This window comes from Dipodomys merriami, unplaced genomic scaffold (assembly GCF_024711535.1).
Source record: "Dipodomys merriami isolate MVZ:Mamm:240054 unplaced genomic scaffold, mDipMer1.0.p SCAF_204, whole genome shotgun sequence".
Classification (NCBI taxonomy): Eukaryota; Metazoa; Chordata; class Mammalia; order Rodentia; family Heteromyidae; genus Dipodomys; species Dipodomys merriami.
This window is the reverse complement of record NW_027203427.1, coordinates 429216-453706: the sequence shown is the minus strand read 5'-3', so window position 1 is coordinate 453706 and position 24491 is coordinate 429216. Positions and strand designations below refer to the sequence as shown.

Here is a 24491-nt window from a genome sequence, read left to right as displayed (position 1 = left end):
TTGGTTAACTACATGTAGAAAACTAAAGCTAGATCCTTATATATCACCCTGCACCAGAATCAACTCCAAATGGATCAAAGACCTTGAACTCAAAGCAGACACTCTGAAAACATTACAGGATGGAATAGGAGAAACCCTAGGTCTCCTTGGCTCAGGCCGAAATTTTCTGAATAGAGACCCAGAAGCACAACAAATCAAAGAAAGGTTGGACAAATGGGATTGCATAAGATTGCAGAGCTTCTGCAGGGCAAATGACATAGCTGGCAAGATCAATAGAAAACCCACTGATTGGGAGAAGATCTTTACTAGCCATACAACGGACAAGGGTCTCATATCTAAAATATACTTGGAACTCAAAAAATTAAACCACCCAACAACAAATCCTCAAAGAAACAACTGCCCAATAAATAAGTGGGCGAAAGACTTAAAGAGAAGCTTCTCTGAAGAAGAAAGAAGGATGGCCAATAGACACATGAAGAAATGTTCAACATCCCTAGCCATAAAAGAAATGGAAATCAAAACAACATTGAGATATCACCTCACTCCAGTTAGAACAGCAAAAATCAAGAACTCTAACAAAAACAGATGCTGGAGGGGATGTGGACAGAAAGGAACCCTACTTCATTGTTGGTGGGAATGTAAACTTGTTCAACCACTTTGGAAAGCAGTATGGAGGTTCCTCAAAAGACTTCACATAGATCTCCCCTATGATCCAGCAATCCCACTTTTGGGCATTTACCCAAATGTTTACAAACAAGACCACACTAAAGCTACCAGCACAACTATGTTTATTGCAGCATTATTTACCATAGCTAAGATATGGAACCAACCCAGATGCCCCTCAGTAGATGAATGGATCAAGAAAATGTGGTATATATACACAATGGAATTCTATGCCTCCATCAGAAAGAATGACATTTCCCCATTTGTTAGGAAATGGAAAGGTTTGGAAAAAATTATATTAAGTGAAGTAAGCCAGGCCCAAAGAAGCATAGGTCCCATGGTTTCCCTTATTTGCAATATCTAGTATAGGTATGAGTCAAGCGGAAAAGGTCAGATAATGTGATGTTAGGAAAATGAACCCTTAAATATGTATTTTAATGTTTTCGTTTCTTTCATGCATGTATTTCTAATGCATTTAGAAGATTATTTCTTTGTTGCTTTGTATGTCCCTCCCCCACAGTGTAACCCCCGTTTTCACTATATTTGATGTCAATATAACATGTGGAGTAGATGGGGACAAACAAGTCGTTTAAGGATTCAGGTGGACCTGTTGCAACAATGAGAAGTACAAAATGTCATGTCAAAACCAGCTTTACAATGTCGGTGTGGGGGGGGGGAGGGGGGTATAATTGGGTGGGGGGAGGGGGGAGGCGGGGAAGGGAAGTGAAGGGTAAACAAAGGAGGAGGCTGCAATGCTTGGTAAGAAATGTATGCATTATCCTGCCCATGTAATTGTAGCCCCTTTGTACAGTATGTTCTCAAATAAAATAAAATACAATTTAAAAAAAAAAAAAAAAAAAAAAGAAGAAATGTACCCATTACCTTGCCCATGTAATTGTAACCCCTCTGTATGGTATTTTCACAATAAAAAATTTAAAAAAAGAAAAAAAAAAAAAAAAAAAAAAGAGGCAAGAACTCTAACATCAACAGATGCTGGAGGGAATGAGGATAGAAGGGAACCTTACTGCATTGTTGGTGGGAGTGTAATCTTGTTCAACCACTTTGGACAGCAGTATGGAGATTTCTCAAAAGACTCCACATAGTGCTCCCCTATTACCCAGCAATCCCACTTTTGGGCATTTACCCAAATGATCACAAATGAAACCATACTAAAGCTACCAGCACAACTATGTTTATTGCAGCATTATTTACCATAGCTAAGATTTGGAACTAACCCAGATGCCCCTCAGTAGATGAATGGATCAAGAAAATGTTGTATATATACACAATGGAATTCTATGCCTCCATCAGAAAATGACATTGCCCCATTTGTTAGGAAATAGAAAGACTTGGAAAAAATTATACTAAGTGAAGTAAGCCAGGCCCAAAGAAACATAGGTCCCATGGTTTCCATTATTTGCAATTACTAGTATATGTCTGAGACAAGCAGAAATGGTCAGACAAGTTGATGTTAGACAAAATGAACCCCAAGATAAGGATTCAAATGTTTTTTTTCTTTCTTGTGATTGTTTCTAACATACTTATAAGATGATTTCTTTGTTGCTTTGTATGTCCCTCCCCCACGGTATAACCCCTGTTTTCACTGTATTTGATGTTGATATAATTTGTTGAGGGGAAGGGATACAGGTGGACCCATTGCAAAAATGAGATGTATAACATGTTATGGCAAAAAAAGAACTTTGCAACTTTGGCTGGGGAGGAAGGGTCTAGGAGGGAAGGGGTCAGGGGTGTGTGTGTAGATGAGCAAATGAAACAAAGGAGGAGGCAACAATGCTTGATAAGAAAGGTACTCTTTACGATATTTTCACACACACAAAAAAAAAAGCCTCAATGGATGCATATATATCATCAATTAAAATTATGGTTTATTTCTTTTGTTTTTTGCTTTTTATTTTTTATCTCCTTTCTGGCTGTTTTTGTTTTCTGTACCCTTTGTCTTGTATATAAATTTTGTTTTGTTTTATTTTGAAGAGAGTAAGGGGTGCCATAGGAATGGTGGGACAAATGGTCAACAAATGCAGCAGTAATACTTACTAGACACTGTTGAAAATGAACTACACAGCTATTGGGTCAAGGATCAGGAGGAAGAAAAGGGAGAAAATGGGGGAAGAGGTGACACTGTTCAAAAATTAATGTACTTATTACCTGCCTTATGTAAATGTAATCACTTTGTACATCACCTATACAATATCAATAAGAAGTGAAAAATAATAAGAGAGTAGTTTATTTTGAGAAAATCAAGTAACAAAAATTTACGTCCTAACCTTCCAAAATAGAGGTACAAAATCTTTATTATTTTGTCTTTGTATTTTTTACTTTAATAACAAATTCATGATTCCATTCAACTTCCAAAAGTGGTCTGACAGTGGCTTTGAGAAATAATAATAATTAATGTGATATTCAGCATGAAAAAGAGGTTAATTTTCTGATAGCTAGATTACAATGTTGGATGTATTGTTGAGAAATGAGGGGAAATAAGTTGTTATAAAGATCTAATTTCCTAAAGAAAAAAAGCGAGGGTAAGGATGTGGGAACAGAAGGAGACAAAGACTCCTTTCTATGAGGCTTATTGGCAAGAAGGAAGTGCTTATAGACTGAGCCATGAACCTGATTAGGTCTGGGACCTTGGTGAAAGTTTGAGAGTCCCAGACTTCAGAGAAGGGCTGACTCTGTGGGAAGGATGCTGGGCGGGGGCGGTGACTGGGATAAGGTGAAAAGTCTTCAGTGTCTTCAGGAAGATCCAAAATCCACTGAGGCGGATTTCTTTTTCTTTTTTGAATTTTTTTATTGTGAAAATACCATACAGACGTGTTACAATTACATGAGCAAGGTAATGAGTACATTTCTTATCAAGCATTGTTGCTTCCTCCTTGGTTTCCCTTTATCATCCCTTCCTATCCTCCCCTGCCTGCCCACCAAAATTTTAAAGTTGGTTTTTGACATAAGGTCTTATATCTTATACTTCTCATTGTTGTAATGGGTCTACCTGTATCCCTATTTAAACAATTTGATTTTGTCCCTTCCCTTCCCCAAATTATACCAACATCAAATACAGTGAAAACAGGGGTTATATTGTGGTGGAGGGGCATACAAAGCAACAAAGAAATCATCTTATAAATATGCTAGAAAAAATAGCAAGAAAGAAAAACCATTTGATTCCTTATTTTGTAGTTTATTTTGCCTAACATCAACTTATCTAACCGTTTCTGCTTATCTCAGATGTATACTAGTTACTGCAAAAAAGGGGAACTATGTGACCTATGTTTCTTTGGGCTGGCTTACTTAAATTAATGTAACTAGCAGAATAGAAAGGAGGATTATTGTTTAAATAGGGATACAGGTGGACCCATTGCATCAATAAAATGTACAAGATGCTATACCAAAAAATGGAATTTACAACTTTGAATGTGTGTGTGTGTGTGAGGGGGGTGAATGGGAAGGCAAAGATGGTAAGGGGAAACAAACGAGGAGGCAACAATGCTTGATAAGAAATGCACTCATTACTTTGCTCATGTAATTGTAATACCTCTGTATGGTATTTTCACAATAAAAATTATAATAAAATGTAAAGGAGGACTTTACATAGAAATGAATGCAGAAGCTATATGACTATGTCATATGTAATAAACTAGTTATTAATATATTTATAATACTAATGTTAATCATATAATCGGTCATTTTAAATTTTGATCTGAGAAAACACACTAGGGCACAATGGATAGTCACCACCACATGGCCTTTCCTCACTCTCATCCTGAGCATCATGAAGATCAGGATGCAATCTGTGTCCTTGAGGACAAGCAGTGACCTGCTCACTGCAGAGGACTCTGGGAACCCAGTAGGGTCAGCACTGACACTGCAGCCTCTTCTCATCTCCCACAACTGGGCATGGTGTGTGCATATGATCCCTTGAGGGCTGCATATCTACAAAGTCCACCCTCCTTCCCTCACCTTGCTGACCTGTACTTAATGAGCTCCCTATAAGAATCTGGGTGGAAGTGTCAACCTTGTAAAGTGATTCCACTTTACAAAATAAAATATGGAATAGTCAGCAACCTGTACATTAGGAAACATGACCTCTCCCCCATAATGATAGTCCCACTTGCCATGAGTGTTATGAAATCATGGCAGAATGCTCCCCATGTAAAAAGGAGTTTGAAGCTGGGCAGGATCACCCATGTTTTTCCCGGGTTTCTAAAGTCAGGGATCAGTTTTTTTTTTTTTTCTTCTCTTTGTGGGGTTTTATTTCCCACTAATGGCAATGTCATGACATAACACCTGGCAAGATTTTCATTTGAAGTTCTGGTTTTGTTTTGTTATGTTAAATGATTATCTCAATAATTATGCAAGAGAGTCTCAGGAATTTTATATGCAAAATTATGCCATTTTATTCATATTACATTTAGATTAAAGCAAACAGAAGTTTTTCTTGATGTCTGCTGATTCCAGCTTAAGTAACTACCAGTGCCCTGACTGTTCCTGAAAGTGATGACTGTCTCCTAGAGCTGCAGACAAGGATAGAGAGTGGGTCAGCTGGATGTCATATCTAACACCTGGCACTGAAAACATTAAAAAACAACCTATAATTATGTATTACTTAGAGAACTTCCTTGAAGCAGTGTTGGTTACAATGAGCTTGGTGAAGCTATGCATTTTCTTTCTTTACATGTGAGTCAGAGCAGCAGAAGACCCAGGACCTGAGCAGATGCCTTCCTGACCATGCTGTATGCTGATTGGGAGGATTGATTTCTGCATAAGGTGTGAGCTGCCTTACAAGAAGTGTTCCAGGCAGTGGGCTGTGCTCTGGGCATGGACAAATCAGGGTCTCGGAGGGAGGAGCACAGATGCAAGGTTAATTGACTTTAGTATCTCAGCACAGACCTGTATTCTTCAAGGTGCCCTAGACATGACCAGGGTAGCACAGCTGTGCTTGCAGAAGATGTTTTTCCATGGAGTCCAGAGAACCAACTGAATTCATATCCTATCAATAGAGTGAATTGTGATTTAATTGTTGTTCATGACATGCTTTACATACTAACTTTTTATCTAAGCCAATCTTTTCAGGGAAAAATAGATCCAGAAATGTATAATTCATTATTTTGATTAGATTTCCTATTTAATTCCTATAAACTTTTTATTTTATTTTATTATTTTTTGGGGTGGGGTCCGGTCGTGGGGCCTGAACTCTGGGCCTGAGCACTATCCCTCAGCTCTTCAGCTCAAGGCTAATGCTCTACCACTTGAGCCACAGCGCCACTTCCGGCTTTTTTTCTTTTTGCTTATATGGTGCTGAGGAATCGAACCCAGGGCCTCAGGCATGCAAGGCAAGCGCTCTACCACTGAGCCTCCTTACCAGCCCTCTGTAATTTTTTTAATTTTTAACTATGAACACAATTACACCTTTGCCCAGAGATGTAACAATATTTAAGCCTGATGATAGCTAGCAAGCTAGATAGATTAAAAGATGATGATAGAACCCTAATCATATTAAATTGAATAACAAGGTAAACTATAACAATATAGTTTGTGAGCTATAGTTTCATGGTCTGCAATTTACAATTTACCCAGTGTATATCTGTTATCAACTCCATATAAATGAATTGCTGTCTTCCACTCCTGAATGTGATTTCCCACCACCAAGGTCTAGGACAGTTAACATCAGATTATTTGCTCTGTTAGCCCAGAAGCCTCCTCTCTCCTGGCTTGGCATGCTTTTTTCCTAGGTAACAATAGGCTCAGGTAGTAAAGGCAGTAAATGATTAGCTTCAACCCACTTTCTCTGAGAAAGCGCTCCTTTGGAATAGATATAACCACAGAAGACAGGAAGATCTCCTAGACATCATAGGTTATATGGTCACCTGAGACCACTTTTTTGGTAGCTTTTTACCTAAGCCAATCTTCCAGGAAAAGACAGCTCCAGAGATATACAAGTAATTTTTTTTTTTACCAGATTCACTGACCCATTAGCTTGATTTTTTTAAACAAACTTTATTGGTTAGTGTTCATGAATAGAATTACCCAATTACCCACAGATAGAATGATGTCCCGACCCGCAGGACTTCAACGAGGGCAGTGAACCTAAGCGAGAAGGAATGAAGGGACAAGAGACACGAAGAAGGACAGCAAGACAAGGATTCTGATCAAGCTGCCAAATTTTATTTTTCACGCAGGGGTATTTATATGCTTAGAATAAGGAAGCTTTTTCATTGGCCGTAAAAGCTGCAAGATGTTTGCTTAGGGCAATGTGAAAAGGTGGTCAATAGCAGCTACCTGGTCTTTGTTTGGGGCAGGATGCAAAGACCAGATTCTGTAAATAGCCTGGAGGTATGTTCCAGAGAGATAGTCAAGCTTATCATGCAGAGAGACTCCCTGCAGGGCTCTCGACATCTCCCCCTTTCTTATTTAGAAAATTGACCATCAATTGTTGGTGCTCTTTTTGAGGGGGTGGCAGAGGCTCTGTTCCTCTAAGGGCCCAGGGTTTTTCTCCGAGCGAGCGTCCTCACTCGGGGAGGAGAATTTTTACAGGCCTTGGCATGTTTTTTGAGGAGACGGCTTGTGGGTATGTGGCTTGTGGGTATGCATGCCAATCGTCATGCACCAGAGCTTGCCACTCAGGGGTCTTGGGTTTGGGGATCTCGCGGATCCATCCCCCTGCAGTCTTACCTGCACCCTTGATTTGAGCATTTTTTCTTCCTCCCATAGGTGCATCCTCCCCCAAGCGGAGGGGCCTATAGGAAGAGGGGCGAACCTATCCCTTATGGCAATAGGTCTTGCCCGTTGAGTGGTCAGGAGTTATGAATAAGAAGAAGGGTTTTCTAAATAAGAAAAAGAAGGGGGGCTGTTTCCCACTGGAACAAGCTCATGGCAAAACACTAATTAAAAGCCTGGGGTCATCCTAGATCCAATGCCGTGGTCTGCCATATCAAGGCTATGGTGCTGAAACTGTATGGGCTTAGAAACCAAGAGATTAATCTGTTATTTAATAAATTCAAAAAGGAAGGTCCATGTCTGGAGTTCTAGCTGCATCTGTAAGAGAAAAGGCATCATCCTGGGGGTGGGGGGGGAAGGTTTCCCCTGGGTTGTGGTAAGCCATTAACCTGTTTTATCAAGCGTTCTGGCAGCCACCTTGGGGTCACTTGTTCTTGATCTAAAGAGTGGCAGGGAGTGGTCTACCTGTAGCTTTGGAGGGCACTGCCCCTTGGCTTTGTTTGCCGAAGGGACATTCCCGTGCAAAGTGACCAGGTTGTTTACAATTAAAGCAAGTAAGCGAGTGAGCTGGGGACTGAACTTTGAAATGCCTTGGTAAAAGCAGCGCCTATGATGTGAGCAGTCCCTACTCCAGCACAAAGACAACTCAGAGAGGTCACTCTTGTTTTTATGTGGTCGGAGGACATCTTGACATGCCGGGTTAAGCATTTTCAAAGGCAAGATGTTTAACAAAGGCACTTTCACTTTCACTAGGCCCAAGAAGCCTTTCCACAGCCAAGTAAAGCCACGAGACAAAGTCACTGTAGGGTTCATCTGGCCCCTGTCTGTCTAACTTTTGCCAGGGAAGTAGTAGCCGATCCCTTTTGAGGGAGACTTTTCCAGCATTTTGAATTTGTGCCAAAATTCTGGCAGGGAAGTGCGCCTGTTTAGCATTGGTATCAAAGGGCGCATTACCCAAAAGTTTAGCATAGGTCCAGGTTTTTGAAGATGTTTTAGCCAAATTTTTTTTGCACGGTCTCTCTACATTGTTCCTTAAAGTCCGCATTCCATAAAACAAAATCACCCCCACTAAGAGTGGCGCGGGCTAGAAACTTCCAATCATTAGGGGTGAGCCAGCGCGCACTTTGGTTTTCTAACAAGGCTAACATATAAGGGGCAGTCGGGCCATATTGGGCACATGCATTTTTAAGCTTTTCAACAAACCTAAGGCTAAGCCTGTTATACTCTTGTTGGCCTTTTCCCTGGGTGGGTTGTTCCTCTTCATCCCCAGTATCCTGCTCTTCATCCTCCTTTTCCTCCTCTACTGATTCATCCTCCTCACCCTCTGAGATCCTATCTGTCTGGCTCCGAGTTACTGGAAAGGTGAGAACTGATTGATGGCCTGATCTAACCTTAATTTTATCAGGCGGTTTTGGCGTATCGGCCAAGGCCAGTATGCGGAGTTCATAATCACGGGACTGCAGTTCTTTTAAAAGTTGAAGGTGTTCTCGCCTATGTTGAAGAGTCTCGCGTAAAGGTGCCAGGTTAGGTAAAGGGGTGGGGGAACATCTGGATCTGGAGGGGCAGTGGGCCCTTGAAAGGCTGGGTCACAAAAGGGAGGGATTTTCAGTAAATTGACCATCAGGCATATCTAATACAACTGATGGGCAAAGCCGCGGGGGGGCTGAGAGGCATTTTGGAGAACCTCCTCTCCCGTTTTTACAAGTTTTAAAATTCCACTATCAAACAGAGAACATTTTAAAATGTCATTAATCAAATTCCAATAGGAAAAGGCCGTAGCAGGAACCTTTTCTGAACCAAAGGTTTCATAATAATCTTTTAAACAATCTCCTACTCTTTGCCAGCTTTTTGCATCTATGATTCCTTCAAGTCCTCTATGAATGAGAAAAATAATTCTAAATCCTTTTTCTTAACCTGAGTTCCCCGTGTCTTGAGGGCCTTCTTGAGGTCTGACAGAAATAGATCATGTGGCGATATTGCTTGTCCCATAATGGGTCACTCACCATGCGCCCTCCCCACTCTCCTCCTGGATCTGTCTCTGGGCGGGGTCTGTCGAGGCGATCTCGCCATCTCAGACTGTACTTGGCCAAGTTTTCCCGGAGGACAGCGTTCCTTCCTTAGTCAGAGGCTCGTGCCCCACGTTGGGCGCCAGTTGTCCAGATTGTCGAGGCGATCTCCCGATCTCAGACTGTACTTGGCCAAGTTTTCCCGGAGGACAGCGTTCCTTCCTTAGTCAGAGGCTCGTGCCCCACATTGGGTGCCAGTTGTCCCGACCCGCAGGACTTCAACCAGGGCAATGAACCTAAGCGAGAAGGAATGAAGGGACAAGAGACACGAAGAAGGACAGCAAGACAAGGATTCTGATCAAGCTGCCAAATTTTATTTTTCACGCAGGGGTATTTATATGCTTAGAATAAGGAAGCTTTTTCATTGGCCGTAAAAACTGCAAGATGTTTGCTTAGGGCAATGTGAAAAGGTGGTCAATAGCAGCTACCTGGTCTTTGTTTGGGACAGGATGCAAAGACCAGATTCTGTAAATAGCCTGGAGATATGTTCCAGAGAGATAGTCAAGCGTATCATGCAGAGAGACTCCCTGCAGGGCTCTTGACAGAATGAGACTTAAGACTGAAGATAGATGGAGAGATAGATAGATGATTAGAGGGAAACCTAAAATATTTCAGTGAATGATGAAGACATATGTCAAAATACACTCTGTGAAATATATTGTTACATTCTCAAAGTACAGTCTACGTATTGGGTAGACATAAGCCATTTGTTGTCCTCCACTCCTGAATGAACTTTTCAATAACCAGGATTTAGAATAGTTAACATCAGACTTTGGCTCTCTATATTCAGGAAGGACATAGATTCATGAACAGCTTTGTGATCATTCCACATGCCTGAGGTAGAAGTCTCCTTCACCTTTGGATGACATTGTTCCCATTCAGAAACTGAGATATTCTCTATCCTATAAATTGAAGTCTATTCAGATTACTCTGCTCTATAAACATATGCATTACTATGTTACCCATCTCTTTTACTTTCAAAATGAAGAAAACTTTAGTGATTGAACTAATGTCTGGCTTGTGACCCAGACAAGCATAACCCAAAAACTCTACTTGAAAAAAATGACCAAAAGCAAAAAGATCTGGATATGTTGCAGCAGTAGAAGAGTACTTGTGAAGTCTTGAGTTCAATCTTTAGTATAACTGAAAAAAACGAAAAAACAAAGACCAGCATCTTAAAACTAATGCCATACATTTTCATGTGCAAAGTTACCTGGTGCTGACAGAGCCTCTTTGTGGCTGCCCTGCAGTACACTAGGATGATCCCCATATTATATCTAAGCTAAGGCTGAAGAACCATGAACACTCAGATCACAATGTTATGATGTCATTTATAAATGTGAAACTTTCCCAACCCAGTGACTACTCAAGCTGTAGAAGTGAATGCATCATTATGGTACTGGCAAGTACTAAGTATATTATTCTTTCTTTGAGGACAGTAACTTTACATGTTTCCAATTTAATTGTGTGTTAATACAAATGTATTAGCATATGGACAGGCACTACTAACATTTTGATGTGCCTTTTCCACAAAGTCTGTGAAAGAAGGATTTTTCTCAGTGGACCCCTGTGTGTCTATGCTAATAACTAGAAGACCAAAAATGTCAGTGACTTGTGGGAAGTGCTTAGATCACTGAAGGTGCTGCCTTTGGGAGGGTTAAAGGAGTAAGTCAGATCTCTTAAGAGTCAATTGCTATGACATGAGGACAACCAAATAATCAGCCTCTTCAACGTGTGGCTTTCTAATAACACACCATGTCCTGATACAGACATGACAGCCCTCACCTGAGAACAGACAAATAAGGACACTGCACCTAGGACATTCTAACTCTAAAAGTGTGGATTAACCAAAACTGTTTTTTCTACAGTGCATAGATACTTTGTTTTAACAACTGGGAATGAGCTAATGAAGGCATGTGTAAGTGTGTGTGCATCTGCATGTATATGCAGTTGCACATCTGTGTATGTTTAACATGTCAGTTAAATAGACATGTTCTTAAATGGGGCTAATAGAGAAGTAAGGAGAATATCTTACCCTTGTTACTCATCCTGTAAACATAGCTGACTTATTTTCTGCCAGTCCTCATGCTGAAATGCAGGGCCTAGGCATTTTCCTTGCACTATGTGAACTCAAGACTAGTGCTCTACCACTTGAGTTAGAGTTCTACTTCCAGATGTTTTTGGTTAATTAGAAATATGAGTCTTCCTTTCCTTTCTGGGCTGGCTTAGAATCACAATCTTCAAATCTCAGTCTCCTGAGTAGCTGTAGTTAGAGTTGTGAGCCACCAGACCCTGGCTTGCACAAAGCTTCTTAGACCTAACAAGGAATACTTATCTTGCTGAATTGAATATTCACATTCAGTAGATCTGAGATGGTTTATAATTTTGCCTTTGTCACATGGTCTTCATGATGTTAATGATGTTTAATTTTGTACAAATTCTGAAGAGAAAGAAATAATACTGCATCCCTATTTGAGTTTTCTTTATATATTGTTAAGAAAGAATTTGGTTTGTTTGTGAAGAGATTCTTACATATTTCATGCAAAAATTTCATTTTCCATTGATCTGTGACTTAATGAAACTTTCTTGCTTTGCTTGCAATATGCTGATGATACTTAGAATCATGGAAATGTTCTTGGGTAATGAAATCATGAACAAATCCTTGAGTTTTGGGTCATATGACCACAAAAGATAGCCAGCTCTCAACTTCTATTTCCCTGAACCCTTCTCCCTCTCTGATTTCCCATGTGCTGTCTGGGATTGACTGCACACAGTGTGAATGGCCTAGGAAGAAATACTCAGGGAAGTGTGCTTTGTTCTGCGCACATGCAGATCAACAGGTGCTGGGCAGGGCTGGGTGCAACTGAAGGGATGGCTCACTTCAATATTCCCACACTGGTGTATGCTGGTGTCTCAGGCTGCACCAGGGCAAACAGTGTTTTGCAGGCAGAGTTCTCTTCCCTGACACCATTTTATTACAGTAGATATTTTGAAGATTATAGTTGAAATGCATGATACATAAGCATTAGCTAGGGTAACTTAACTCTTAGCATAATACCATGAAGAACATAATCTTTATTTTCAAGGAGGCACACATAATATTCTTAGGGTTTGAACTACTGACTTTTAAATTCATTCTCATGTAATTCCTTTATTTTTATTTCTTCTTATGTTTTGTTCTGAAACTGTGGCTGTAGCTTAGGGTTGGATTCAGTCTCTAATCTTTTTCACCCAAGTGAGGTGTTCTACTATGTAAGCCAAAGCTTCTTCTCATCATATAATGATAATGGGGAAAAAATATCTATTCTTATAAAGTGTTTATGTTGAAGTAGGCCCTGACAGGAGACTGGAGCTGGGACAGCTTCTTTACAGGTTTTGTTTTTGTTTTAGGGATTTTAGAAAAACAAAACAAAACAAAACAAAAACCTTGGCTCCAACCGGCCCAGTTCTTGGAATGAAAAGAATGCCTCTAGGTCCCCCTCCCCTTAACAACTTAACCCACCTTCATTGTTCTGTTAAGGACTGACCCACTAAACAGGTAGCCAGTAATTGGCTCATGCTGGCATGCTGGTGACATCCCAAGTTTATGATAAACTCCACCTTTTTCACATGCTTATGTTAAACTCCACTAAACTCCTTTGTGTATGTTTACCTTAAGCTCTGCTTTACCATTGAATTCCTGAGTCATTTAAACCAAAAGTGACAGGCTGGTTTAAACAGCCATTATGTGACAAAGTGTAACCTCACTGGCCACCTGTGTGTGGTCTGGTATGTCTGTGCAATCTTTTGGATGTGTGAAAATCTCATTGGTTGCCTACGTGACCAGGCTTCACCTTGTGATTTTTGCCTTTAAAAACGTAAGGACATGGGCCGCTCGGGTCTCAGTATCAGCTCCCAAGCCTGTGCTGTGGCCCTGGCTGGTCAGTGTAGGAACTTTCTCAATAAAGTTGCTTATTTAATAACAACTTTGTTGCGGTGGGCTCTCTCACTCCGGACGACTAGGTGGGCTTGCCTGCCTGAGTCTTTCTACTACAATGTGTTTAGATATTCTTACTATGTTTAAGTGCAGTGATCATCATTTATTAGAAGAAGTTATATGATGAGAAGAAACTGCATAATTGTTCCAATATAACTCACCAGTCTGTCACCTTCTCTTCTTTGGGATGTCTTTTCTGTCCCATGTTAAATTGCCTACATCATATTCTAAGTCAGAATTTCCTATATTGTTCAAATCTGCCATTTGTGAAATTCCAGTTATTACCCTGAAAGTCTGACTAGTAACATCAGATTTGTTCAATTTAGCAAACATTTCCATAATTGATGCACATCCTATCTATTTACCATACATGCTTTGCTTATTTTTGCTTGTTTATGTTTTTGTTTTCCCTGTAGTGTACTAGGCACATTATCTTTACCCAGACACCAGCTTTGCTGTGGGCATCTCTAGGAGTGAAGTTCTGAATCTTTTGTAAAGCCAGTGAAGGCAGAAAAGCATTTAGAAAAGTCTTGCATATGGGTAAAATTTGGACATAGCTTTATCAACTCAAATGTCATATCTATCCCTTGACTTGGATATCCTATCCAAGGTCATCAACATGGGAACAGGGACTGTGAGTGTCTTCAGTCTCCACACCTCCACACCCTGGAGCCTGGACACTCTGGATTTCTTACTGATGTGTGGCCAGAATATTACAGTGGTACCTAATTAATGCCAAACTTTCATGACAACTGAATGTAAAGTATCCAGCTAGAATCTGGTTGCACAAAGGATGTAAAGTTCTACATTATTTTTAGCTGGGTTATCAGCCAATCTTGATATTGTAAGCATTATGCCCATGTTAGGTTCTCAGCTCCACCCAGACCTGAACTCCTCCAAACCCTGGATTTCTTGCCATATGGCTGGCAAAGGAGGAGGCAACAATGCAGGATAAGAAATGTACTCATTACCTTGCTATGTAACTGTAATCCCTCTGTACAGTATTTTCACAATACAAAACTTATTTTTAAAATCCCTGTGTTTTTTTATGCATTGAAACTTTTCTTACTTTCCCTCCTTTAGTTTTCTTCTTTCCTCCTCTCCTTTCCTTTCTTTCTTTTTTATTGTTATTTATTTATTTATTGTTGGTCATGGGGCACTGTCCTGGGCACTGTCCCTCAGCTCTTAAGCCCAAGGCAAGCACTCTACCACTTAAACCACAGAGCCACTTCTGGTGGTTTATTGGAGATAAGAGTCTTGAGGACTTTCCTGCCCGTGCTGGCTTTGAACCGTGATCCTCAGATCACAGCCTCCAGAGTAGCTAGGATTGCAGGCTTGAGTCACTTGTGAATAGAAGGAAAAGAAATCTTAACCCAATTAATGTATTTTCCCTTTTTATATATTATAATATTGTTTTGTATCTCATTTGCTTTATCAAGAAATTCTTCCAATTGTTTGTTGATGTGTAAGATCATGAACAACTTGTAAGGTTTCATACAATTTCCAGAGTCTGAGTTTCATGTAAAAGAATTAATGAAGTTTGTTAGTTAAAAAATTATATTCCCACATTTGTAGAAACAACTTAGAATCAAATTTAAGTGAGTCCTAATACCTTCACTTAGGTGGACTATTTCTGACAGTTGGGGAAAAGTGATCATCGTTGACAGTCAGCTACAATACATCATTATGATCATTATGATTGTGTGTGGAAACTCAAATCCCTATTCCTTCTCTGCTTTCCTGTAGAGTTCTTGATTAGATCATTCTTTGACGAGATTTGGTGAACTGGATAGACTTCTATAATTCTTTTTTTTTATTGTGAAAATACAATGCAGAGGGGTTACAATTACACGGGCAAGATAGTGAGTACATTTCTTATCAAGCACTGTTGCATCCTCCTTTGTTTCCCCATACCATCCCTTCTCCTCTCCACCCACCACCTCCATTCCTCCCATCCACCACCCTACCAAAGTTGTAAAGTTTGTTTTTCCACATAACATCTTGTACATCTTATTGTTGTAATTGGTCCACCTGTAAACTAAATTAAAAAAATGTGCTTTTTCCTTTCCCTTCCACAAATTATATCAACATCAAATACAGTGAAAGCAGTGCTTATACTATGGGAGAGGTACATACAAAGCAACAAAGAAATCATCTTAGAAATACGTTAAAAATCGCAAGAAAAAAATATTTGAATCCTTGTCTTGGGGTTCATTTCAACTAACATCAATTTGTCTGACAGTTTCTGTTTGTCTCAGACATATACTAGTTATTGCAAATAAGGGAAACCATGGGACCTATGTTTCTTTGGGCCTGGCTTACTGCATTTAATATAATTTTATCCAAGTCTTTCTACTTCCTAACAAATGGGGAAATGTCATTCTTTCTGATGGAGGCATAGAATTCCACTGTGTATATATACTACATTTTCTTGTTCCATTCATTCCCTAAGGGGTATCTGGGTTGGTTCCATATCTTAGCTATGGTAAATAATGCTGCAATAAACATAGTGGTTCTGGTAGCTTTAGTATGGTCTTGTTTGTGATCATTTGGGTAAATGCCCCAAAGTGGGATTGCTGGTTCATAGGGGAGCTCTATGTGGAGACTTTCGAGGAACCTCCATACTACTTTCCAAAGTGGTTGATCAAGTTTACATTCCCACCAACAATGCAGTAAGGTTCCCTTCTGTCTGCATCCCCTCCAGCATCTATTGTTATTAGAGTTCTTGATCATAGCCATTCTCACTGGGGTGAGATGGTATCTCAATGTTGTTTTGATTTTCATTTCTTTTATGGGTAGGGAGGTTGAGCATTCATTTGTCTATTGGCCAGCCTTCTTTCCTCTTCAGAGAAGTTTCTCTTTAAGTCTTTAGCCCACTTATTTGTTGGGCAGTTGTTTCTTTGAAGATTTGTTTTTGGGGGATTTATTTTTTGAGTTCCAGGTATATTTTAGATATGAGACCCTTCTCCATTGTATGGCTAGTGGGCTTTCTATTGATCTTGCTAGCTATGTACTTTGCCATGCAGAAGCTCTGCAATTTCATGCAATCCCATTTGTCCAACCTTTCTTTGATTTGTTGTGTTTCAGGGTCTCTATTAAGAAAATTTGGCCTGTCCCAAGGAGACCTAGGGTTTCTCCTAGTTCATCCTGTCATCTTTTCAGAGTGTCTTCTTTGACTCCAAGTCTGATCCATTTGGGGTTGATTCTAGTGCACCGTGACACAAAAGGGTCTAGCTTTAGTTTTCTAGAAGAGATTAACCAATTTTACCAGAAGCATTTCCTGAAGACACTGTCTTTCTTCCATTTTATTTTTTAGCTCCCTTATTGAAGATTAGAGTGCTATAGATCTGTGGGTTCATTTCTGGGTTTTCAATTCTAATCCATTGGTCCTGAGGTCTGTTCTTGTGCCAGAACCAAGTTGTTTTGATTACTGTGGCTTTGTAGTAGAGTTTGAAATTTGGTATTGATATTCCTCCAGCACTGTTCTTTCTGTTAAGGATCGTTTTTGTTATTCGGGGTCTTCTATTGTTCCATATGAATTTTTGGCTTGCCTCTTCTGTTTCCTTGAAGAATGAGGTTGAAATATTTATAGGTATCACATTGAATGTGTAGATAGCCTTGGGAAGTATTGCCATTTTCATGATGTTGATCTTTCCAATACAGGAGCATGGGATGTTTTGCTACTTTCTAAGTTCTGTTGTGATTTCCTTTTTCAAGTTTTTAAAATTTTCATCATAGAGGTCATTCACTTCTTTGGTTAAGTTAATTCCTAGGTATTTTATTTTTTGTCGGGCTCTTACAAATGGAGTTGCTTTTCTGATTTCAGCCATGCTTATCTCATTGTTGGCATACAGAAAAGCCATTGATTTTTGAGGATTAATTGTATATGCTGCTGCTTTGTCAAAGTTTTGAATCAGCTTGAGTAATTTGGGAGTGGAGTCTGTGGGATTCTTTAGATGCAAAATCATGTCATCTGCAAAGAGGGAGAGTTGTATTTCATCTTTCCCTATTTGGATCCTTTTCATGTTTGCCTCTTGTCTTATTGCTGTAACTATGCATTCTAATTCTAGATTGAAGAGAATTGGAGAGAGTGGACATCCTCGTCTCATTCTGAGTTAAGAGGAAATGGCTTTCGTTTTACACCATTAAGTATAATTCTGGCTGTAGGTTTTTCATATACAGCCTTTATTGTATTGAGGAATGTTCCATGGATCCCTAATTTTTCCAGAACCTTCATCATAAAAAGTTATTGGATCATGGGCTGAGAAGGTGGCTCAGTGGTAAGAGCGCTTGCCTTGCATGCATGAGGCCCTGGGTTCGATTCCTCAGCACCACATAAGCAGAAAAAAAGTGGTGCTATGGCTCAAGTGGTAGCATGCTAGCCTTGAGCTGAAGAGCTGAGGGACATCGCCCAGGCCCAGAGTGCAGGTCCCAGGACCGGACCCCCCCCAAAAAAAACAAAAAAAAAATAGAAAAAGTTATTTGATCCTGTCAAATACTTTCTACATCTATTTAGATAACTATGTGGTTCTTATCCTTGCTCTTGTTGATGTGATGAATTATGTTAATTGATTTTTGTATATAGAACCAGCTTTGCATCCCTGAAATGAATCCTGTTTGATCATGATGTATGATTTTTTTGGATGAATTGTTGAAATCGATTGGCCAAAATTTTTTTGAGAAGTTTTGCATCAATGTTCATCAAAGAAATGGGTCTATAGTCCTCTTTCCTTGATGAGTCCCTGCCTGGTTTTGGGATGAGGGCTATGATGGCTTCATAGAATGAGTTTGTAGTGAACTTTCTCTTCCAATTTCATTGAAGAGTTGGAGGAGTATTGGTGTTAGCTCTGTTTGAAGACTTTGTAGAATTCCACTGTAAATCCATCTGGTCCTGGACTTTTTTTAGATGGGAGGGCTCTTATTGCTGTTTCTATTTCAATGCTTGATATGAGCCTGTTAAGATGGTTTAATTCATCTTGGTTTAGTTTTGACATGTGGATATTTGCTAGGAAAAGGTCCATTTCTTCCAAGTTCTCAAACTTCTTAGCATAAAGGTTTGAGAAGTATTCCCTTTAATGTTCTGAATTATGGTTGTATCTCTGGTGATGTTTCCATTCTCATCCATGAGATTATTTATTTGGGTGTGTTCTCTCCTTTTTCTGATAAGATTTGCTAAGGGTCTGTCAATTTGGTTAATATTTTCAAAGGACCAACTCTTTCTTTTGTTGATTCTTTCTATGGTTTTTTTTTAGATTCTAATTTTTTTAATTCTGATTTAATTTTATTTGTTTCCATCTACTGGTTTGGGTTTTATTTTATTGCTCTTTATCAAGGAGGCTCAGATATCTCATTAAATTGTTAGTTTCAGATCTCTCCAATTTGTGATGTAGGAACTCAGAGCTATAAACTTGCCTCTGAGTACTGCCTTTGCTGTGTTCCAGAAGAGCTTGTAATTTGTATGTTCATTTTTGTTGAATATCATGAAGATTTGAATTTCCTTTCTAATCTCTTCCATGACCCAGTGGTGATTCAGCAGTATGTTGTTCAGCCTCCATGTGTTACAGGACTTTCTTTCATGGCTTTTGGTGTTGAGTTCTACTTTTATTCCCTTGTGGTCTGAGAGAATGCAAGGTATAATTTCAATGTATCTGAATTTGGACAAGTTTGCTTTATGACCTAAAATGTGGTCTATTTTGGAAAATGTTCCATGTGCTGCTGAGAAAAACGTGTATTCTGATGCTACTGGATGAAATATTCAGTATATGTCTGTTAAATCTAGTTGATCTATGCAGTTCTTTAGCTCTCCAGTTTCTCTGTTGAATTTTTGCTGAGTTGATCTATCTAGTGGGGATAGTGATGTGTTAAAATCCCCAACAATTAATGTCTTTGGATCTATGTGAGATTTGAAGGAAAGTAGTGTTTCTTGGATAAATTTGGGTACTCTGTTGTTTGGTGAATTGATATTTAGAATTGTAATATCCTCCCGAAGGAGAGATCCCCTAACTTGTATGTAGCGACCTTTTTTATCTTTTCTCACTAATTTTAATCTGAAACCTATTTTATCTGATATTAGGATTGCAACTCCCACCTGTTTATGGGGGCCATTTACTTGGTAGATTTTGTTCCAGCCTTTCACTTTCAAGTGTGTTTGTTTTTTATGGGCAAAGTGTGATTCTTGAACGCAGCAGAGAGAAGGATCTTACTTTTTATTCCAACTAGACAGTCTATTCGCTTAATTTTAGAGTTAAGTCTGTTAATGTTGAGAGATAAGACTGAGAGGTATTTGGGAGTTCCTTCCATGTTATCCATCTTCTTTAGGGCTGCGGCAACTGGGTCCTTCCTATGGTTCTTGGATTCTGTTTGGGTGAGGTTTGTTGTCCTTTATTGTGATCTTGTTGGTTTTCTATGTGTAGGACATCTTTAAGTATCTTTTGTAGGGCTGGTTTGGTGGAGATATATTGCTTCAATTTTTCTTTGCTACGGAAGGTTTTTATTTGACCTTCAGTTATGAAGGAGAGTTTAGCTGGGTACAGTATTCTTGGTTGATAATTGTTTGTCTTTAGGGAATGGCATATATCATTTCAGGCTCTTCTTGCTTTGTCTCTGCTGCGAAATCTGAGGTGAATCTAATTGGTTTCCCTTTATAGGTGATTAATCTTTTTTCCTTGACAGCTTTAAGGATCTTTTCCTTGGTCTGAATTGATCCTGTGTGGATTATAACCTGACCTAGGGATGTCCTGTTCTAGTCTGGTCTATTTGGGGTTCTAAGAGCATCTTGTATCTGATTAGGCCTATCTTTTTGCATGTTTGGGAAGTTCTCTGCTAGGATCCTGTTAAACAAATTTCCTAGACCATTAACTTCTGTCTCTAGGTGCTCCTCTACACCCATTATCCTCAGATTAGGCCTTCTGATTGTGTCTTCCAAATGTTGAATAGATCTGTCATATTTCTTGGATTTGTCTTGGATAGTTGCATGTTCTTTCTCTATAATATCTAGGCTGTCTTCAATCCCTGAGAGTCGATCTTCTGCATGGTCTAACCTACTGTCAAGACTTATTACTTTGTTTTTTATTTCTTATCCTTCTAATTGGTCAGCTTTAATAGCTTCAAATTTTTTGTTGGAGCTTTGTTTTAGATCTTGTATGAACTTCCTTAATTTGGTGTTCAATGTTTATTCTCAAATCACTTAGTTGATTTGTTATGGTTTCCTTGGACTCCCCTTCCTTCTGTCAGGCTCCATTCAGCATTCCCTTTGTAGTCCCCCTGAATTCTTTCAGCTGTTTATGGATTCCATGAATGCCTCTATTGATCTTTGTCTATTCTCATCCCTCTCTCCCACTTCCTGTTTTACTCTTTGATTAGCTTCCTCACGTTCACACAATTCCTGTAGTTCTCTTTGAGTGTTCTCAGCCTGCTCACACAATTCCTGTGTCTCTATTTGTCTGTTCCCAGGCTGCTCATGCAATTCCTGTATCAATCTTTGAATAGCTTCCTCACGCTCATGAGATTCCTGTATTGATCTTTGGTTTGCCTCCTCTCTCTCCCTATCACGCTCACACTGAGTCCTTTCCAGGTTTTCGTTCTTTTCATTCTATATGTTTACCAGAAGTGTTTGTAGAGCTCATTGGGAACTCTGCTCTGGATTTTTCATTAACTGCTCTGTCACCTGATTATCATGAGAGGAAGTTGAGATACCTGGACTTGCCATTTTTTTCTTGTTTTTCCGGATTGTTCTGCCCATTTGGCATGAAAGTAGCATCAATTTTGTGCAAGAACACTATTTTAAGGCAACCATCAACTAAAGTCCTGTAGTTGCACAGTCACAAGGCTGCAGATATAATATAGTTCAACAGATACAACCTGCTCAACATCAAATAACTATTGATTAATGGGATAAGAAAAGCAAGGAAGAATTTGGAAAACCAGAAATTATTAGGTTTAGGGAGAAATGTGGGAAAAATAGGATTAGAGGGTATGGAGAGGTAAAAGGAGAGTGAATTTAACCAAGTCCTAATCTTGGAGAGGGAATGGAGAGAATGTATGAGAGAGATTTAAAAAGAAAAGAAAAAAAACAAGAAAAAATGGAAAAACAAAAATTCTTAAAAAATTATATAGAGATAAAGAGATAATACTGCTATTAAAGAATTTAAGCATAAGAGGTTGTAAAATGAGTAATAAATTTCTGGATTAAATGTGAACACAATGGGGGATAAGGTCTAATAATGGATGACAGATATATCTGAGGAAGAACAGAACAGAAATTAAGTCACGCAAAAATGAAAGAGAAAAAATTGAAAAGAATGAAAAAAAGAAAAAATACAGAAAAAATAAGGCACCAAAAGGTCAATAGAGATAAATAAAAATAAAGCACAGACACACATATAAACCTAAAATAAAAATTATAAGAGGAAAAAAATTTAAAAAAAGTTTAAAGGTACAAAAAGAGTTCTTGGATTTTTTGGGGGGGCGTGGGGGTGATGGAAAGATCCTGTATGTCCCTTGTGTCCGTAACCAGTCTCTTGGTGGAGTCTCTGGTCTGCTTGTGGTGTTAGGGTTTCCTGTGGCTTGATTGGTTTCCTAAGTCAGTTTGAGGAGGCAGAAAAATGCTCTGCTTTTCCCAAGATTTTGTGATTCTCCTCCCAGGCTAGTTCAGTTTGAGAGAGATCTGCTTTGAGTATCACAAAAGAGGGAGATGGTTGTTTCCTCTAGTTTGGAGATTCTATGATGAATCTAGGTTCTGGGTAGTGCTGAGGCCTTTCAGCAAATAGTAGCTTTTCCCTGAGGGTCTAGCTCCAGAGAAACTCACAGAGCCCAGCTTGGAGCCATTCTCAGGGCTTATGTTTACTGAATTTCAATTGATTGTCAAGGCTGCTGTAGGGAGGGGGATCCTCTGGCTCTGTTTACCCAGTGAAGAAAGCCACTCCTCTGGGGGCAGGGCCTCCTTTGCCTGGTCTGGGTGACTTTCCCCTGGGTGGAGTTGAGCCTGGCAGGTCTGGACAGGTTTCTGTGATAGGCTAAATGGCTTTTGTTTTCTTCCAAGGCCTGAGTGGGAGCTAGCTGCTCAGCCAGGCCCTTGTCTGTATCAAAGATGGAGATCTCCATGGTGGGGTTGGGGAGGGACAGCCTTCCCTCCTCTGCTCCCTGAGAAGGAGTGAGGATGTCAGAGTTCTACTCATGCCAGAGTATTGATTCTTTGTCAGTTCTTGCTGGTGTTGAGTAGAATCTACTCATCCACTGTATCTGGCACCTTTGTCCCGGACTCTCTGTGTTGTAGGTATGGTGGCTATGGATGCTACTGCAGCTGCCACAGCCTGGCTACCTGAAAGTGCTCAGATCTGTCTTCTTGCCTGGATTTTCCTTCTCTGGCCAAACTCTCTGTACTGTAATGGTCCACTTGGTGTGATTCTCTGGCCTAGGACTGTTCACTGGAACACTAAAACTGCTTTCTATGGGAGAGCTTGTTTAGCCTCCAGCTTCTCCTCTGCCAACTTCCCAGAAAATCGAGACTTCTATAATTTTTGACATAAGCTGCCTGACATCTGATCATCATTGAGGCCTGGAGAATTCCCCTGGAGAGACAGTTGGGTCAGGTGAGAGCATCAGCCACTCAACCTGGCTTTTTCCACAGGGTGGAGAGTCACAGGATTATGTGCTCAAAACCCTAGGACAGCCTCACTCAACCAGAGAATGCCACAATCCTCCTTCCAAATTCTCTGATGACCTAGGATTAAAGAACCTAATGATTAGACTCATTTCCTGAATTAAAAGAATTCCTTCTTAGAGATTCTTGTCTAGCTTCTATTTTACTGTGTGAATCAGAAAGAATGACTTTATATGAGAAGACACATGGCCATGTCTGTGCTTCTGCTAGAGAAGGAGAAAAGGGACAAAGATTCAGGGGAGCCTTCACATTTCAATGGAAAACTTCAAAAGTGTTCATAGCCGTGCTACATCTGAGAAGCTCTATCAGCAGATAGAGGCACCAGGAGCAGCAGCTGGGCAGCCCAATCTCTCACTTCTGCTTCCCTGGGAGGTTTATGTTATGGCTTGTATCACTGTGTGAGGGTAACTACTACCCTGTAGACAGTAATAAGTGGCAAAATCATCAGACTGTAGGCTGCTGATTGTGATAGTGAACTCGGTCCCAGATTGACTCCCACTGAACCTTGATGGAATTCCAGAGGCTAAATTCTTTGCATTATAGATCAGAAGCTTTGGAGCATTCCCTGGTTTCTGCTGATACCAGTGTAAATAATAGTTAATGCCCTGACTGGCCCGGCAAGTGATGGAGACTCTGTCGCCTGGAGATGCAGACAGGAATGATGGAGATTGGGTCATCTGGATGTCACATCTTAAACCTGGCATTCGAAACATAAACACAAATGTCCTCACTGTTAGTCATGTTATAGGAGGACTTCCCTGAAGACCCAGGCAGCACTGAACACAGGATGGGAGGAGTGCTGTCCTTCCTTACCTGGGAGCCAGAGCAGCAGGAGCCCCAGGAGCTGAGCAGGGGTCCTCATGTCCATGCTGTGTGCTGACTGGGTCTGACTGTGTTCAGGGTGTGAGCTGCCTATTATGAAGTCATTGGGGCAGAAGGCTGTGCTCTGAGCATATGCAAATCAGCAAAGGTCGGTAAAGCTGATAATAGCTATAGGACCAGCTCAACTCAGGAAATCCTCATATTTCCACGGTGCCTACGTACTTTAGTTTAGCCCAGAGACTTTGTTTCACCAATACAGCAGAAGCTGTGGTGAGTCTACTGTCCTTTGAATAGATCTATTGGTTCATTCAGGGATGATGAACATTTCTCTTGAGTTTTTCAATCCTTATGTCATGACGCTTGAAAGGTAGAAGAGTAAAGTAATAATTGAGTGCTTCATATTCAGGACATGTAGAGAAGTGAAGATATGAAAAGAATAGAATTTGTGGATTTTTTTTGTGGGGATGGGGGTGGGGGGGAGGGGTTGGGTTGTGGGGCCTGAACTCTGGCTCTGGATACTGTCTTTCATCTCTTCAGCTCAAGGCTAGCACTCTACCACTTGAGCCACAGCACC

At 40.0% G+C, this 24491-nt stretch overlaps 1 gene segment (V, D, J or C); it reads right to left on the bottom strand.

Annotated features, from left to right (window-relative positions):
* Positions 1-23469: 23469 nt before the first annotated feature.
* On the bottom strand, positions 23470-23980 carry LOC138833364 (immunoglobulin kappa variable 1-9-like). The segment is given in 2 exon segments: positions 23470-23792; positions 23909-23980. Coding segments are annotated over 2 exon segments (378 nt in total).
* Between the last annotated feature and the right edge of the window lie 511 nt (positions 23981-24491).